Source organism: Eucalyptus grandis, chromosome 5 (genome assembly GCF_016545825.1).
Source record: "Eucalyptus grandis isolate ANBG69807.140 chromosome 5, ASM1654582v1, whole genome shotgun sequence".
In the NCBI taxonomy this organism is placed as follows: Eukaryota; Viridiplantae; Streptophyta; class Magnoliopsida; order Myrtales; family Myrtaceae; genus Eucalyptus; species Eucalyptus grandis.
This window is the reverse complement of record NC_052616.1, coordinates 8,940,483-8,958,334: the sequence shown is the minus strand read 5'-3', so window position 1 is coordinate 8,958,334 and position 17,852 is coordinate 8,940,483. Positions and strand designations below refer to the sequence as shown.

The window sequence follows — 17,852 nt, the reverse complement described above, 5'->3', positions numbered from 1 at the left end:
TGGATATGTATCTTCCGAAATTCATCAAAGTCGCCTGCTAAGATAAGATTATGGTCTTATTGGCTGTGATCACTGTAAGCTTTGCTTAGTTATAAACAAGGCGAAGATCGAATTAACGGGAGGGAGGGAGGGTGAGGACAAAAGGCAGAAGGCGGACGATCGAACAGGAATCAAAGTGGACATCACTGTCTGCATCATCCCTCTCAAAAGGCCACCACTTGGCTATACGATATAGACATTTTTGCTCGCGCAAAGAAGCTTTTTCTTCAATCGTGAAATTTGACAAATCGAAAAAGGCCAGAAGGGTGAGAAATTGGGAAATTTCCAGGAAAGTATGCGTTTCACACACGGGCGAGAAACATGAAATCTCCATAACATCTCTCGATGGTGACGTCATCACCTCCATAATCTTTGATAGGACCACATCTCTCTAGTTAATACCACAAGAAATCTTAAATTAATATACATGTGACAAATTTACTCAAAATTAATTTTTTGACAATAAAAAATTCTAAATGACAAACGAAGGGTACACCAATTAGCTGTTACGTGTCACTCAATTTAAAAATTTGATGGAAATTAATAGAGGATAAACTTATCTTAGGTATATTGGTAATTTTAGATAAATTTGTCATACAATTCAGAATTTTTTATGATATTAACTCTCTTTCTTTTTTTTTCTCTCTCTTTCATTTTTTGGATTGTTGTGTTCCTTGAAGTTGACGTTGAAGTCAAGGCCTAAGTCAATGAATTATTATTAATCTAGTCTGATAACGTCAGTGAGAATTGCTGGCAGCGATGGAACATTTTGGCTACGTGAAACATCCACCGCACATTCCATAGTCACTGAAACCAATCGCTTACCGAAAGGGAATACATAATGGATCTTCCATACTTGAGCTCCTCAACTGAAAACCAATCTCTCTACATATACACCCTACGCACATACAAGTACCGAACGACGCAATAAAAGCTTAATATTCTCGAAAAGGTACTCCGCTCGTTCTTGTGTTCACAGGGCGTAATCAACCTTTCTTATTCAATCCTCCCCGGTGCACAAACCAAGTCCTGATTCGGTCTGGAAGCACAAAGAATTTTAACATATGATACACAGTAATATGTGAAAGGCATAGGATGGTATGCTTGATAGGCTTTGAGATTGGCGACTTGATCCTCGTTTTTCTTGCCCTCTTCTTTCATGCCCCCGTCTTTCTTGCCATCGTCTTCCTTAGCTGGTCCAACGCTCACGATTTCTGTGTGCCGAGATTTCCTCAGTTTGTTCACCACCTTGACTGGGTCGAAATCGCCGGATACCGTTAGTTTTTTGTCCTTCAAGTCCATAGCCAGAGATCCAATCCCTGGAAAGCATTATGTGACAAAGGTTAGCGATAAAGCCGAACATTTCAAACAAAAGATGATTGATAATTACAATGACGATTTGAACATTCGGTGGGAGAATGAAGGGAAAAGACAGAGAGGGAGAGAGTTCAATACCTTCAAAACCAGAAACTATTCGCATGGCCTTGCTCCTGTCTCTGTCATCATGTAGATCCACTTTCACCACCAACTTCTGCAAAAGTTTGAGAAAAGCAAAACCCAGTTAGATTTTGAGTAAATATCAATTTCTATTTTAGGGATAGTAAGAATTAAGAACACAGGTACTTGCTAGATGATGAACTTACAAGTCTGTTGTCTTGCCCTGCAGGGGGCTTCGTATTGCTGTAGGAATGGCACTAGTCAGCAGTGGCAGTTTTTGGTTACTTAGTCGCATTGCAACTCTAAGCGTCATGGGTTGATGATGAAAATCTTCAAAGTTGCCCATAATCTGCTTAAAGCAGATATTTCAATCATTATTCATAATTACCTGTCTCATGTGTATTCGAGCACTCCTTGCTGCAGCTTCTGATAGTGTAGTCAGTGTAATCTACCGCTTTGCTTTCAGTTTGTAAAGATTAGCAATGTAACCTTGTCCATTTGTGTGATGGTACCCTGGCAGGCTCATGCACGAGGCAATTTATGAGGTAGGAAACTTGGATGACACCTTGATTCTTCAGAGACTCCATACAAGGAAGCCATCAGGACCTTAAAGCAAAAACTCACGAGAAGGTCGATAGCCTTGGAGAAAACCGAGTATTGCAGCTCATACTGTGGTTCTCATTATGCAGAAGTGAAGGTTATGCGGAACTCACATGCCATTAAACATCTGCAGCTCTTCATTTCTGGAGCATCAAATGGTAAGTTGAGTCTAAGAGAACAGAATGTTAATTACGCCTTACCTAAGCAAGCAAAAAAGTCCAATCTTTCCTGAAAATGTGCGGTTCATTGATAGTAAGTCTGCAATATACGTCTCACCATATCTGCAGCTTATGTCCAAATGTTGCAACTTATTTATAGCAAGTCATTTGGATTCTTCGTCTTGTCTTGAACCAGTTACACACACGATTTGCTGACCAGCTCTCTGGACAGGCCATGGTGAGCTTGTAGCCATTCTTTCACACACCCTTTTGATGAATGAATTTGTGACTAGGATCTAGATCATCACCCAAAGAAGGGGATAGGGATCTACCGAAATTCATCAAAGTTACCTGTTAGTTAAGTTTATTGTCTTACTGGCAGTGATCATTACAAGCTTTGCTTAGTTATAAACGGGGTGAAGATTGCTAGAAGGAAAGACTCGAAAGATCCACCATTTGGCCAAAGGCTTTTGATAATCTAGGGCGCAATAGGTATACTTCTCTGCCTCTTTCCAATACCTGGTTGGTGTGACTCTCATCAGTGACATCCATTGCTGCTGGTTCGGAGAAGATTGAGTGAGAGTGATCTGCTATTATAAGTTTTTTAACCAGGTTGGTATGGTATGCAGGTACATACAATGTCTTCAAAGATGAACAAAAGAGAATCCCCTTATTCATCCTTGGCCCCTGTGCCTGGCACATCAAGTCCGCAAATAATGATCAAAGAAGTTTGGTTAAGAAGAATATAAGCTCCCTTTTTCCCTTCAACTTTGGAGGGTAGGCTCCTCTCACCTGCCTCCTCATCTCCACCGAACGGATTTGTCTAGTTTCACCTACAGCTCCAGATCTCGCAATCCCTAGGTTGCGTGCGCGAGTAGCTCGTCTGGTTTGCTTGCTGCATGGAGCGGGGGTCTCGGCTGGTTCCTGGGCCCGTGCATTGGAGGGTAGAGTCGCCTACAGCTCCTTCACTGTTCGTCCAAGCCATTCCTCCTCCCTCAGCCCGCAATCCTAGGTTCGGGGCTCAGGGGCTCTTGGATTGAGTTTTCTCGCCATCTGCTGATTCGACCGTGGGCTTCTTGAGGGGTAGAGGCTTCGAAGATTGGTAGGCCTGGTCTCCTTTCTACCTCTCTTGGAGCTTTACTCCTTCCCTCCCCTGTTTGGTCTCATTTCTCGGCTTTCCACAAACGGGCTTCTGCTGTTCTTCCTGCAAGTCGAGCTAGCTGGTGCGGCCTGCTTAGTGGTGTGTTGGGCTTCTCAGATTAAGAGCAACCAGCTTCTCTCTCTCCTTGGTGTCGTTGAAGTCTCCTAGGTACTCCATTCTACTATGTATGGCCTTTTGTTGTGATCGTGGACTGCATTCAAGGTATTTGTGAAATGGCCTCAACCACGATTGGCGTGGCTGGTATGTCCCGCGAGCCTCAGCCTTCTGTGGCAACATCTCAGGGCCAGAGCCCCCTGTCCCTGCTCTGTTCGGCCCTTCCAAGGTCGACCAAGAAGATCGAATGGGCAAGTGCCAAGGGCCCGCTATGACCCCTCCCCGTGCTGGTCGTTCTAGAGGGCGAAGCCGTGCTTGGTCCTTTTCTAGGAGACTGAATGGACTTGTTCGTGATCTTGGGAACCAGAAGGTATCCCCCACTCGCACTTGGGCAAATGTGGCAAAGCTCGCTTCCAAAGGTTACAACCTTGCCTACTCTCCCCCCTCTTTTGTGGACAATAAGCCCGTTGTTCACCTTGCGGAGGAAGTATTGGAGGCCTTTGATCCGAAGTGGCATGAATGCCTTATTGGCTATTATGTTGGGAAGAAACTTCCCTTCAAACTCACTGAACAAGCCTTGATGCGAACATGGGGCTCGAAGCTAGTGGAGGTTATGACGGATAATCAAGGATTCTTTTTCTTCCACATCCCAGACCCGGAGTTCCGAAGAAAGATCCTTGAAGGTGGACCTCTCACGGTTGCGAGGGTTCCCTTCATTTTGCAGCAATGGCAACCCCTCTTGGACTTGAAGAAGGATAAGCAAACCGTCGTTCCGGTGTGGATTAGGTTAAAAAACCTTCCGCTTGATTTATGGTCGGCTCCGGGTATTGGGGGAATTGCTAGTGCCGTTGGTAAACCTCTCTATGTTGACCAATGCACGGAGCAACGCACGAAGCAAGGGAAGATGCTCTATTTTGCGAGGGTTTGTGTATGCTCTCTTTTGCGAGGGTTTGTGTTGAGATCTATGCAAATCAACCGAGGTGTTCCTTCATGGATGTTGTTTTGAATGGGGTTACGCGCTCGATTGCAATTGATTTTGAATGGAAACTTGCTGAATGCCCCTCCTGTGGTACATTCGGGCATAGATGTGAGACTTTAGTTGTTGTGGTGGTCGAAGAAGAAGCGGGGAGACCGCCTCGGCCCTCCATCGAACCTGCTGCCCCTGTGCAAGCGTTCGAACCTGCCCTCCAGCCCTCCACCGAACCTGCCTCGGTTGTTGATGGTAACCCTGAGGAGCCGCGACTTCATTGGTATGAGGTGAAGGGGAAGAAGAAAAAGGCACTGAAGGAAGGCTCCTCTTCCTGTTTGCCCTCCTCCTCCAAAAGGGGAAGCCCGCCCCCCCTCAAGGAGTCCACCTCGGAGAAGGATATGCCCCTTACCACAGCACGCAAGGCGTTGAGGAGTGTCAGGGGGTCGAAGTTGGTATCCCATCCTCCTAGCCCTATTAAGGAGGACCCCAATTCAGTTCTGGAGACTCTCGCTCCTCTTGAGGAGGTGTTGGATAAAGTCGAAGCCTCTAACTTTGGTTTGCTTGGGGCTGCTAGAGAATTGGAAGTCTTGGATAACTACTCTGAGGATGATTTGCTCTCGCTTCTGCCTTCCCCAAGAGCCCCTCCCTCTTCAAGGAAGGTGGAGACTATCCAGGAGAAGCTTGCTGCCCTTGATCCAGCTCCCCCTTCATCCAAGGCTTCGGCAGTTCTGGTGGCCAACCGGCCGAAGAAGCCGCATAAGCGGAGGTAGGCCTCCGCTCCTCTTTCAACTCGGCTGCTTCTTTATATCTAATTATATATATTTATATATATCTATTTATATTTATATTTTTCAGTTTTTGGAATGTGAGGGGTCTTATGGATCCTCTTAGGCAAGTTGAGGTTAGAAACATTGTATCTACTAAAAAGCTTTGTCTGGTTGGTTTGTTGAAAACCAAAGTTCCCGATACTCTCTTTGGTTCCATTTCTAATAGACTGGTCTCTGGTTGGCATTGGGTGGCCAATTATGAATTCTCTCATAGGGGTAGAATTTGGATTGGTTGGAACCATTATTTGGTGACCTTTGAAGTGATTTTTTCCAATAGTCAGGTGATACATGGCAAGTTGAGATTTCTTACGACTGACATTTGCTGCTATGTCTCTGTGGTATATGCTGAGCATACTTTTGTAGCTCGTAGGCCTCTATGGGCAGACCTAGTACAGTGGAGTTCTATGTTCCAGGGATTCGTTTGGCTAGTGGTAGGAGATTTCAATACTATCAAAGATTCTTCTGATCGGATTGGGGGTTCTAACACTTGGATTCCTAGTTTTGATGACTTCAATCAATGTTTGTTTCAGTCTGAGCTAGAAGATCTTCGGTATATTGGCTTTCGCTTTACTTGGTCTACTTCCTCCGAGGCTAACAGCAAAGCTAGGAAAATCGATCGAGTGCTTGTAAATGCCAAATGGAGCCAGGATTTCTCTTATTCGGAAGCTTCTTTCCTTGCGTAAGGTATTTCTAATCACACGCCTATGGTGGTTAGAGTGATGCGAACGGTGTTTTCTAAAAGACCTTTTAAGTTTTTTGACTTTTGGACCAAACACCCGTCTTACCACAGCATTGCCTCACAAGTTTGGGAGACCCCGTGTGTTGGTGTTCCTATGTTTAGGCTAGTGAGTAAAATGAAGATTCTTAAGGGCCGTTTGAAACAGCTCAACAGAGAGTCTCTCTCTAATATCTTTGAGAGGGTTACAGCAGCAAGAAGTGCTCTTAGGCTAGCCCAGATTGGCCTGCAACATGATCCATCTAGTGAACTTTTTGCTGATTTGGAGAAGACTCATTGGAGGAATTTTTTGGAGTTGAGGAGCCAGGAAGAGTCTTTCTTTAGGCAAAAGTCCAGGATCAGGTGGCTCAGGGAAGGTGATCGAAATACCAAATTCTTTCACTATTTCGTTAATAGGAGACAACTAAAAAACATGATTCTTTCTGTTATGGACACTTCTGGGAATATTATCTCTGAGTCGAGTTTAGTGCAGCAGACTTTTGTCTCTCATTTTTAGGAGCTCTTAGGACTGGAACCCTTGTCTTCTAGTCCCTCCTTGCGGGATATTCGGGAAGTCATACGATACCCTCTCAAGGATGATCAGATCAACTTCCTCTCCCATCCGTTTACTGATGTGGAGATTCACGACACTTTGTTTTCCCTGCCTCACGGGAAGGCTCTAGGTCTGGATGGTTTTGGTGTCGAGTTCTTTAAGCATAATTGGGAGTTGGTAGGATCTTTGGTCACTGAAGCGGTCAAGGATTTTCTTACCACGGGAAGACTTCTTAGGGAAATTAATAATACTATTCTGGTGTTGATCCCAAAAGTTCCTAATGCGGCGTAAGTCAATGATTACAGGCCTATTGCCTGTTGCAACACCTTATACAAGTGCATTACCAAAGTCTTAGCTAATCGGATTGCTGCAGTCATTAATGATATTATTAGTCCGTATCAAAATGCTTTCGTTAAAGGTAGGTGTATTAGAGATAATATACTTCTTGCTCAGGAGTTATTTGCTGGCTTCCATCTTGATCCATATGAGCCTAAGTGTGCGGTGAAGGTGGACTTTCGGAAAGCTTATGACACGGTAGACTAGGACTTTCTTGAGTTGGTCCTTCATGCTTTTGGGTTTCTCGGATCATTTTATTCGGATTATCATGGTCTCGTGTTCGCACTCCCAAGTTTTCAATCTCCTTAAATGGAGAACTTCATGGGTTCTTTCCTAGTGGCAGGGGCCTTTGCCAAGGGGATCCGATATCCCCCTACCTATTCACCTTGGTTATGGAAGTATTTTCTGGGATCCTAAGTGCGCGGGCTAGGGAACCAGGGTTCAAATTCTTCTGGAGATGCAAGACTTTGGGTCTCTCCCACCTCTTCTTTGCGGATGATGTTTTTCTATTTTGCAGTGCCGACTTGCCTTCCGTATCTCGCTTGAAGGATGGTTTGGATACCTTCTCTGCATGGAGCGGTCTCAGGCCCAATTCAAATAAGAGTGAGGTCTTTCTTGTTGGAGGAACGACAGATCTGCGTAGAGAGATCATCCTTGCTCTTGGCTTCATTGAGGGGACTCTGCCTTAGGAGTTCCTATTATCTCCTCCCGGCTTGGAAAGACGGATTGTGTTTCCCTGGTTGATCGTATAACCAACAAGGTTCAATCATGGACTTAGCATTTCCTCTCCTTTGCTGGCCATCTTCAGCTTATCAAGTCAGTTTTGCATGCAATCCAAGCCTATTGGGCAAGTGTTTTTACTATTCCTATTGCTGTGCTGGATCGCATTGAGCAAATCTTGAGACAGTTCCTCTGGAAGGGCCCTGGACTAGGGAGGGGTGGTGCCAAGGTCTCCTGGGATGATGTTTGCCTTCCGAAGGAGGAAGGTGGTTTAGGGATTCGTCGGCTGAGGGATTACAATAAAGCGGCTATGTTGAAACACATTTGGATCCTGTTTACGGACAAGGAATCCTTGTGGTGTAGGTGGATCCATTCGACATTTCTGAAAAGGAAGAGTTTCTAGATGGTTAAACAACCCACCTCTTGCTCTTGGGTGTGGAAGAGAATCCTCCATCTTAGGACGGAGTTTCGGCATTCTTTTCGCTGAAGCATAGGGGATGGCCGTGCAGTGTCATTCTGGTTTGACAATTGGCACCTGAGAGGCCCCCTCAACCTGTTATTTTCGGACTCATTTGTGACACCCCTTGACGGCCCCCGATCCGATTAGGGTCGCCACAGTTCGCTTACCATTCACTTTGCTTATTAACATATCACTCTGATACCATTTCAAGTGCAGCGGGTCCACACAACTTAGGGGGTTTACATTTTTTGTTTTTTTATATAGGTCCCTTGCGCAATTCACATACGGAAGCACATCTAACAAACTCCCTTCCTTACATTCAGAAAACGATGCACACCTACTAAACATTTATAAGTAAAAGCCGTACACTTTTTATTTACTTAAATCAGATGGACATCGTTCATCGGTACATCAAAATGCCGTAGTCTTCTATATTCGGCTACACTCCAAAAGATGACCGACATTTCCTCCAACAGTCATACACTTAAAGTCCATCGATCAGTGTCGGCGTCCAAAAGCTCCTTCCCTTGCTATCCTCCTCCTCACGGTCATATCCAACCGTTCAAACCATCTACTAATCTGAAATGTTGGTCCCCAAAAGGGGTGAGTACAACCACTTAGCAGGTAAAGGAAATCCAATAACAACTCAATGCATCATACAAATCATACATGCATTGGGCGGTGCGTAACTTACCTTGCAGCCATGCGTAATACTATCATGCATCATCATGCCTTATCATCATGCATATCATATCATCATATGTCATCATCATAATCATCATCATGGCATCATTATATCATACATGTCATCCTTATCATGACATCATCACATCACATATCATCATCATCATCATCATGCATATCATACCATGGGTGATCATCATATCACATCGCATATCATCATGCATATTATCATGCATATCATACCATGGGTGATCATCATATCATATCACATATCATCACCATCATCATGCATATCATCATGCATATCATACCATGGGTGATCATCATATTACATCACATAACATCATCATCATCATCATGCATATCATCATGCATATCATACCATGGGTGATCATCATCATCATCATTATCATGCATATCATCATGCATATCATACCATGGGTGATCATCATATCACATCACATAACATCATCATCATTATCATGCATATCATGCCATGAGTTGATTATCATCTTTATCTTTCAATTTTGATCACCACATCACCCATTTCTCAAATCATCAATCTCATCATCAACCCTTCGGGCAGAAACCTCCGACAGGGCTCGTCATCCCACATTTTACACTCGCATCCCATGCGAGAAAACCTCCGGGCATGTATCCAAGATACAACCGGGCATCCGGCCCCCCACATTCCGGGCATCTCGCATCCCAACTAGCATCACGAGGAACCTCCGGGCATGTATCCAAGATACAACCAGACTTCCGGCCCCCCACATTCCGGGCATCCTGAAACTCCCAGGGAATCTCTGGAATTACGCCACCAGGCCACCAGACAACATCCTCCACCACAACCTCATTCTCATCCACATTTATCTTTTATCTCAATTTAACATGGCAATTTGGCATGGCATCAAACATATCACACTTGCATCTCAATTCACATGTCATGCACATGTCATAGCTTAATCACATAAGCATTTCAATTCACATGTCATGCACATGTCATAGCTTAATCACATAAGCATTTCAATTCACATGTCATGCACATGTCATAGCTTAATCACATAAGCATTTCAATTCAATACATGTACAAGGACCATGTCATAGGCATATCAAGACTTTATCACATATACATCTCAATCAAATACATGTGCAAAGACCTCATCACACATATGCTACCCAAATACAATTGAATCCATGGCCAAATAAAAATCCATTTTATTTTATTATTATTTTATTATTTTATTTATTTTATTATTTAATATCAATAATTTCCCAAAAATCCAAGAAGTATTTAACAAACCCATAGGATGATATTTTCTTGCAAAATTCGTGGCCAATTTAAATTTTTACCAAATTCCACAATTTCCCCAAAACATCCTATAATTCTCGGATTTAAACCAAATGCACAGTTTCCGAATAAATTTAATTAAAATATCTATTCGGCCTCCAAAAATTACGAAATTTTACAGGGTGATAGCCATCACATTTTCGTGCATTTTTCATGCAGAACTATAAGTCAAATTCTTTATAGATTAATTTATACAACTCCACGAAGCTTCTGGAACCTCTACCGTTTCGTCCAGAGTACATTTCACCGAAAAACTTAGGTTTGACCCATCTAATCCCTTTCGTTTCTTCTAAAATTAGAGTATGTTATGTATCAATGTGTCCTTTAAAAGTTTCATGAAGAGATCTAGGTTAAATAACCAAAGTATGATCCTCTTTTAAGTCCTTGAAGTCTCGGGTGTCTCGGTATACTTCAACAGAATCAAGCATCTCCAAGATCTAGCCGATTAACTAGGCTAAACTCCTTCATTTCTCTTAAAATTTGAGTATGTTGTAGTTTAAGATGTTACCTACAACTTTCAAGAAGACAACGAAGTCATATTTGCATCACAAACCAACATGCAACCAAGAATCCAACAAGAGGTCAGTGAAGACATCACAGATCTGGGGTCTCCGTAAGATGAAGCTTTAGCCCCTTAAATCTCCATCATTTTCCACGAAATTTCAGTATGTTATATTTCAAGATGTTAGCTACAACTTTCATGAAGACATCGAAGCCAAAATCGGACTCTAAACACACATGCAAGCTCAAACAAGATTCTGACTCCAAACAGTTCATGCGAAAACAATGGTGCAAGAGTAGAAAGTGGATTCCCAACTTGCCTCTAGACCTCACGAACGGCAGCACACCGGCGACGGACGAGCTCCTCCTCTCTCGGCCACTCTCCCTCTCTCTCGCACAATTCTCTCTCTCTCTCCCTCACTTGGCCGAATACTCTCTCTCTCTCTTTTTGGTTATATATATTTGCATGCCATCTTATTTTGCATGGGGGACAAGTGGCAAAAATGAGAGAACAAGTGGCAAGGTTGAAGACAAGTGTTGGAGGACATGCAAGGTGGGCTTGGGCCTTCTTTTTGGGCCTGTCTTGGGCCAGCAAATGGGCTGGTCGAATTCCCTCTTGGGCTTCCATTTGGGCCGGCCATTCGGCCCACTAAACTTAGACCAATGGGTCTAAGGCCCATTCCAAAAATTAACCCTTTTTCCCCTTTTTTTTTTTTTGAAATTCTTTTATAAATATTTTAAACTTTAAATTTTCCACATGGCCAAAGTCTTATGACATTTCATTTATTGAAATTTAATTTATAAAGTGCATGGCCAAGCATAGATTATTAATTTACCCTATAGTCCTAAATTCAAAATTCATAAACACAAGCACAATAACACCTAGCCTTAAGAAACTAATGGCTAACACATAGACCATAGGTAATTTCATTACCTAATTATAGGCTTTAATTTCTCTAGAGGATGTCTTGAATTTTGGGATGCCACAATTCTCCCCTCCTTAGAGAATTTCGTCCTCGAAATTAGACATTCCCTATGTCTCTTGAAATATGTGAGAGTACCTTTCTCTCATCTCATCTACACTCTCCCATGTGGCTTCCTCCACATCATGATATCGCTATAATATCTTAACCAATGGAATTCTCTTGGTCCTGAGAATTTGTTCCTTTCAATCCAATATCTGCACAGGCTCCTTGATGTACCTCACTTTCTCATCTATTTTGATGGCTTCATGATCGAGTATGTGACCAGGGTCTAACTAATACTTCCTCAGCACATGCCTATACTTTTCTGAAAGCTATTGCTGTACACAAATTCTACCAGGTATAACTTTTCATCCCAACTTCCTTTAAAGTCAAGGATGCAGGCTCTTAATATTTCTTAATTTATCTCAACACCAAAACAATTTTAAAACAATAACCACATCTGAAATTCCTTTTGAACGCTTGAAAATCTTCCTTCATGAAATCAAACAATCCAAACTGAGGTTTTCAAAAGCACATCAATACTACAATAGCAGGCTTTGAAATCATATGTCATTTCCATGTCAAAACGTTTTTTTCAAATCACCAATGTGGAAAATCCTTTGAGTTCTTGAAAATTCCACTTTACGATGTGAAATAGGGATTCCAAAGACACAGCACTATAACAATAATAGTATTTGAAAATAGGTAAATCTCATATTGTTAAACCAATTCACAAATTCAAAGCATGATACCAATTCCATAAAATCCATGATCACGTTTAAATTTTCAAATGTTTTTCGGAATCCACATGTAAAACCTTGAGTCGCACTTGCATCACGGTGCGAAATAAAATACTTTATCAAAACCCTTGGTAAAATTTAAATCGATATGTTGGCAAAATTTCAATCTCAATCCCAACTCCAATGGGTTGGAATGTTTTCTATAAAAAGTTCAGAATTCTTTGAAATAGAAAACATTTCTTAAAACATTTGGGCACGGTGTCACAGTACTCATAAATTTTGATGAAATTCAAGAGATTTTCTAAAACAATTCACAATCAAAATCTGATTCTCGGTTGAAGTTCAAAACTTGGAATGTACAAGTGATACTTTTCTCCAAAAACCATAAGCATTTCTTGAAGTATTGAAAATCATAGTTCAGCAAGTCGATAATATTGGTCCTGTCATAAAGATTTTTGAAACTAAGAACTTTGAAATACCAAAATCCTAAGCCTTTCTTGAAATATCGAAATCAACGCATCGGCGAGTCATCAAACTCAGTCCCGACCTTAAGATTTTCAAAGTAGTTTGCATGCAAAATCTTAGAGCTTTGAAAACATCCAAACTCAAGTATTTCCAATTCTAACTGCACTACATCAGACAACAACGGCAATACATTATATAGGTTAGTAGACTTTCACTTGCTAGCATGTTAAATGCTAGGAGACATGTTTAGCTAAGTCCGCCTTCATGCTATTCCATCAAAACTGTTGGCGTAATTTCTATACCTTTGTCACCACCAATTCAAGCCTAGAACCATCAAAATCAACACCACCAATAACTCATTTGGTTCAGTCCAACAAAGACATTCATTATGCATTCACCGCAACATAGATTCAAGCCTAAAATATAGCATCATTCCTTCGATTCAAATATCTATAGTCCACCAAGACTTATTTAATTCAAAGATCAACAATCCACCAAAATAATATTTGTCTAGTTTCCACCGAATATATCTCAGATCTCATCCTAAAGAATCATCACTTAGACTAACCATTCATCAAATCCACAACTTGAACTTCCACCATTTCACCTTGGAAGGACTATAACCACAAATGATCATATCCACTAATTCCACCAAACCTTTTCAAATTGAGATCATCACCTACAGTTAAAAGTTGACCATCATCAATTTAAACCTATTATTCCAACATATAAACCACAAATAATTTTATGTCTCATATGACCACTCAAACTCATGACTTCCAAGATCAATCTATACATACTAAATACCTCCATATAATGCATCAAGATTTCCAATGAAATCCTCAAATAGGAAGTCACTACTTAGCTCGAATGATCACAACTTAATCCCCAAAGTCATATCTCACTCCTCATAATCCACTTCTTAAGCCTTGCTTGCAGCACTACGGTTAGATGCTACGCATGCTCTTTAGGTCCTTTAGGATATATCAGGATATCATCAAACGAAAACAAGCACAATTTAATCCAAATAAGGCTTAAGTATCCTATTCATTAAACCCATCAATGCAGCTAAGGCATTCGTCAATCCAAATAGCATAACTAGGAACTCATAGTATCCATAGCGAGTCCTAAATGCAATCTTAGAAATGTCTTCCTTCTTAATCCTTAATCGATATCCTGATCTCAAGTCAATTAAAAACCAAACTTCCTTGCAGTTGGTCAAATAGGTCATCAATTCTAGGAAATGGGTACTTACTCTTAACAATCGCATAATTCAATTGCCTATTATCAATGCACAAATGCATCGACTCATCCTTCTCTTTCACAAACAAGAGTTCTACAAGCTTAACCATGCTTCCGCTACGCCACTCTAATAGACTTATCCCAGAAACACTACATTTCCAGTTCAGTTCATAGTTTGGTTCACTCCTGTCCCCTTTTGTCATTCTAGAAGCCTACCAGGAGCCGCTCCTTGTTTAGGTTCTCTGACCTCAGCGTCCACTCCTCGCTCTCAACAAACCGGGATGTTACAGGTACACCAGCTTTCGCTTGGTTCGAACCCGAACTACACATCTACTGAAGGGTCTCGTTTCATTAGGGATTAACTTACAGAGATATTATCCACTTTGGCTTATCCCATTCTTAGCCTCACGATTTTATCCTTAGCACACAGGCAAGTACTATCTCAGGAGATCATTCATCCTAGTCCATTGCTTATGGAGCTAGTCCATTCCTATAATGACATCAAAGTCATACATAACTATCACTATCAAGTCCATTTCCAGATCTCATTCCCCTAGGGTTATCTCACTCATCTTACATGCCAACGTAGATAACAGCATATCTTTCAGCGATGTAGAAATACGAAGAGGCATATCTAGAGATTTGTTCCTGCTCCTCACAATCACCTATATTTTTCGCATGCGAGGTCTAAGGCCACACTTTCGTATCTTGGTTTGGTTAAGAAGTTTTCGTCAAACTCCAGCGGGTATATCCTTCTTGCTTGCAGCTTGCCTGAAGTCACTTGACCTGACTAGTCACCAGAATTTACCATAAGCCAAATCAATGACAAAGGCAACGAGTTAGCAGCATGGATCACATTAGTATTTTACCTTACTCTTTTTAAGAATTTTATTGTTTAGCAGAATAACCTTCAAGAGATTGTGAGGCTAGATTATGACAAGAAGCTGCTGAAGAAATACCAGGTACGTTCATCAGCTAACTGCAGCTGCTGCTACAGCATATGGACATTAATCATACTGCGATTGATATGAAGGATAGCTGTTTTTGCCCGCAGATTGTTTAATATATCAAGCAAAAAAGAGTTTAAAACACCCACTACATATTCCATTCCCTGAATACAATCGTTTGAGGAATAATCGATCTTCCATACCTTGAGTTCCTCAACTGAGGAACAATCTCTCTACAGATACACCCTACTTGCATACAAGTACGAAAAGACGCAATATAGCCCTAATATTCTAGAAATGGTACTCCACTTGTTCTTGTGTTCATAAGGCATAATCAACCTTACTTATTCAATCCTAGTGCACAAACCAAGTCCTAAATCGGTCTGGAAGCACAAAGAGTTTTAACATATGACGCAATCCACGGCTTCTTGGCAGGGCACATATGTTTGATAGGCTTTTATGAGATTGGTGACTTGATTGTCCTTCTTGCCCTCTTCTTTCTTGCCCCCGTCTTTCTTCCCATCGTCTTCCTTAGCTGGTCCAACACTCACAATATCTGTATGCCAAGATTTCCTCAGTTTGTTCACCACCTTGACTGGGTCGAAATCGCCAAATACCGTTAGTTTGCTGTCCTTCGAGTCCATACTTAGAGACCCAATCCCTGGAAAGCATTATGTGACAAAGGTTAGTGAAAAGCTGAACATATCAAGCACAAGATGATTAGTTATTACAGTGACTATTTGAACATTTGGTTAGAGTTAACCATTGGAATTCGCTCCAGTGGCCACTCTTCCAACATGGAAGGGAGATGTGAGGGGTTCAAATCCCACATTCTCAGGGAGGGATGGGGTGAGGACGCGTAAGTTTCAGGAGTGAGTTTCGACTCCCGCGTCCTGTAAGAGGCAGGGCAAAAGTCTAAAAGTGAGTGTAGACAAGAAATACAGTAGGATTGACAAAAAAAAAAAAATTCAGACATTCACAAGTGGTGTGATAGACTAGCAAGTAAAAAACTGAGTGTGTGCGCGCGTATCGTGTGGCGAGCATGAGAGGAGCGCGTGAAAAGGAGAAGTTCCTCGGTGGCGTCGATGTGTGTGGAACAAAGGGACATATAATTGACCAGTACAGATTTGGGAGACGAAGAAGATCCGACTCAATATAATAACGAGTTGAGGGAAAGAACCACAAGGTTTCTCAGAAAGTTAACGAGTCAAGACGATCGAAAACAGAGGCTCATGACTTTTGGAGAGAGAGAGAGAGAGAGAGAGAGAGAGAGAGAGAGAGAGAGAGAGAGAGAGAGAGAGAGAGAGAGAGAGAGGCGAGTCAACCCACGGAGGCTGCTGATATAATAATCCGGAACAATCGCAAAAGATGAAGGATATGTTAATCCCGACGACAGCTCTCGAAAACCTCACCCGTCGGTACACTTTCCCTGCCCAATGGTTGCTTCCCTAGGGATTCTCGTCCTGCATCTGCTCCGCAGCTCCTCCGTCTCTGGAGCACGAAGTTGAGAGTACAAGTGAATTTTCACAGCGAAACAGATGATTTTCAAGAAGAAATGGGGACGATGATCAGGTTTCTAGCAACCGGAACCCGTGACGACGACTGAGAAGGGACCGTACCTGGACCGATGCTGAAGCAGCAGTCCGTCGATTCTACTGATGATGCTGACGCAACAGATGGAAGCACAAACGGCAAATGGCGGACGATCGAACAGGAATCAATGCGGACATCACCGTCTGCATCAACCCTGTTAAAATGCCCCCACTTAGCTGTACGATCTTGACATTTTTGCGTGAACGGCAAATGGCGGACGATCGAACAGGAAGCAATGCGGACATCACCGTCTGCATCAACCCTGTTAAAATGCCCCCACTTAGCTGTACGATCTTGACATTTTTGCGCGAACGGCAAATGGCGGATGATCGAACAGGAAGCAATGCGGACATCACCGTCTGCATCAACCCTGTTAAAATGCCCCCACTTAGCTGTACGATCTTGACATTTTTGCGCGAACGGCAAATGGCGGACGATCGAGCAGGAAGCAATGCGGACATCACCGTCTGCATCAACCCTGTTAAAATGCCCCCACTTAGATGTACGATCTTGACATTTTTGCTCGCGTAAAGAAGCTTTTTCTTCAATCGTGAAATTTGAAAAAGCCAGAAGAGCGAGAAATATGAGAAAAAATGTCCAGGAAAGTACGCGTTTCTGTTGGATTATAATGTCTCAAGTTGCTGTTTTCTGTTTTGTTTTTTTTACTCTGTTTTCTGCTGTTTTCTGTTCTGTTTTCTGCTCTGTTTTACTCTGTTTTTTTTTTTATTAAAAAACAGCCAAGTTCAATTTAGTTATTTATTTAGTGTTTTTGTTATTTTCTAGGAAGTTAATAGCACGTTTGTGTGCAGTTATGTGTTGCACGTACGTGAGCAGTTTTTGCTTTGTTTAAGTTGTTCCGTACTTGACAGTTTCCTTTAGAACAGACGTATGCAAGTTTGTGTTCTGTTTCTCTGCGTTTCTCTTCCTCATCACAAAAATATAGCTTCTGGTTTTCTATTTTCTTATTTACTGTTTTGATCAAGTAACAAAGTGGTATCGAGCGTGTATGATCTTGAGGGACTGTGAAGTGAAGCAAGTATCGAAGTGTAAAGAAGTTAAAGGGTGATGGAGACAGGGTCGAGTGGTTTCTCTGCGATGGCTTCTCCAGTATTTACTTGAGAGAATTATCAAGCATGGGCTGTCAAGATGACGGCATTTTTGGAGGGTCATGATTTGTGGGAAGCTGTGGAGGATGATTATGAGGTTGCTCCACTTCCGGACAATCCAACTTTGAATCGATAAAGTACCATAAAGAGAGAATCACAAGGAAGGCCAAGGCAAAGTCATGCCTCGT

The 17,852-nt window shown here is 42.0% G+C and overlaps 1 protein-coding gene and 1 long non-coding RNA gene across 2 annotated transcripts; both read right to left on the bottom strand.

Moving 5' to 3' along the window:
• Nucleotides 1-860: 860 nt before the first annotated feature.
• Nucleotides 861-3,038, bottom strand: LOC104446079 (heavy metal-associated isoprenylated plant protein 39-like). The gene is made up of 4 exons (XM_039313283.1): nt 3,027-3,038; nt 2,754-2,927; nt 1,495-1,570; nt 861-1,358 (listed from the first exon to the last, which is right to left on the bottom strand). The coding sequence occupies exons 1-4, from the start codon at nt 3,036-3,038 to the stop codon at nt 1,036-1,038; spliced, it is 585 nt and encodes a 194-aa protein (XP_039169217.1). The 3' UTR covers nt 861-1,035.
• Nucleotides 3,039-15,040: 12,002 nt separating this feature from the next.
• LOC108960051 lies at nt 15,041-16,575 on the bottom strand. Its single transcript, XR_001987758.2, has 2 exons — nt 16,378-16,575; nt 15,041-15,626 (listed from the first exon to the last, which is right to left on the bottom strand). It is a non-coding gene; the product is annotated as an uncharacterized LOC108960051 (long non-coding RNA).
• Nucleotides 16,576-17,852: the final 1,277 nt, after the last annotated feature.

What these genes read in the sequence shown, in the direction of transcription:
- LOC104446079 (XM_039313283.1), bottom strand. An exon ending in ATGAGAGTCACACCAACCAG is followed by an intron (nt 1,571 to 2,753) that starts GTATTGGAAAGA and finishes AAACTTTTGCAG; the next exon opens with AAGTTGGTGGTGAAAGTGGA. An exon ending in AATAGTTTCTGGTTTTGAAG is followed by an intron (nt 1,359 to 1,494) that starts GTATTGAACTCT and finishes AATGCTTTCCAG; the next exon opens with GGATTGGATCTCTGGCTATG.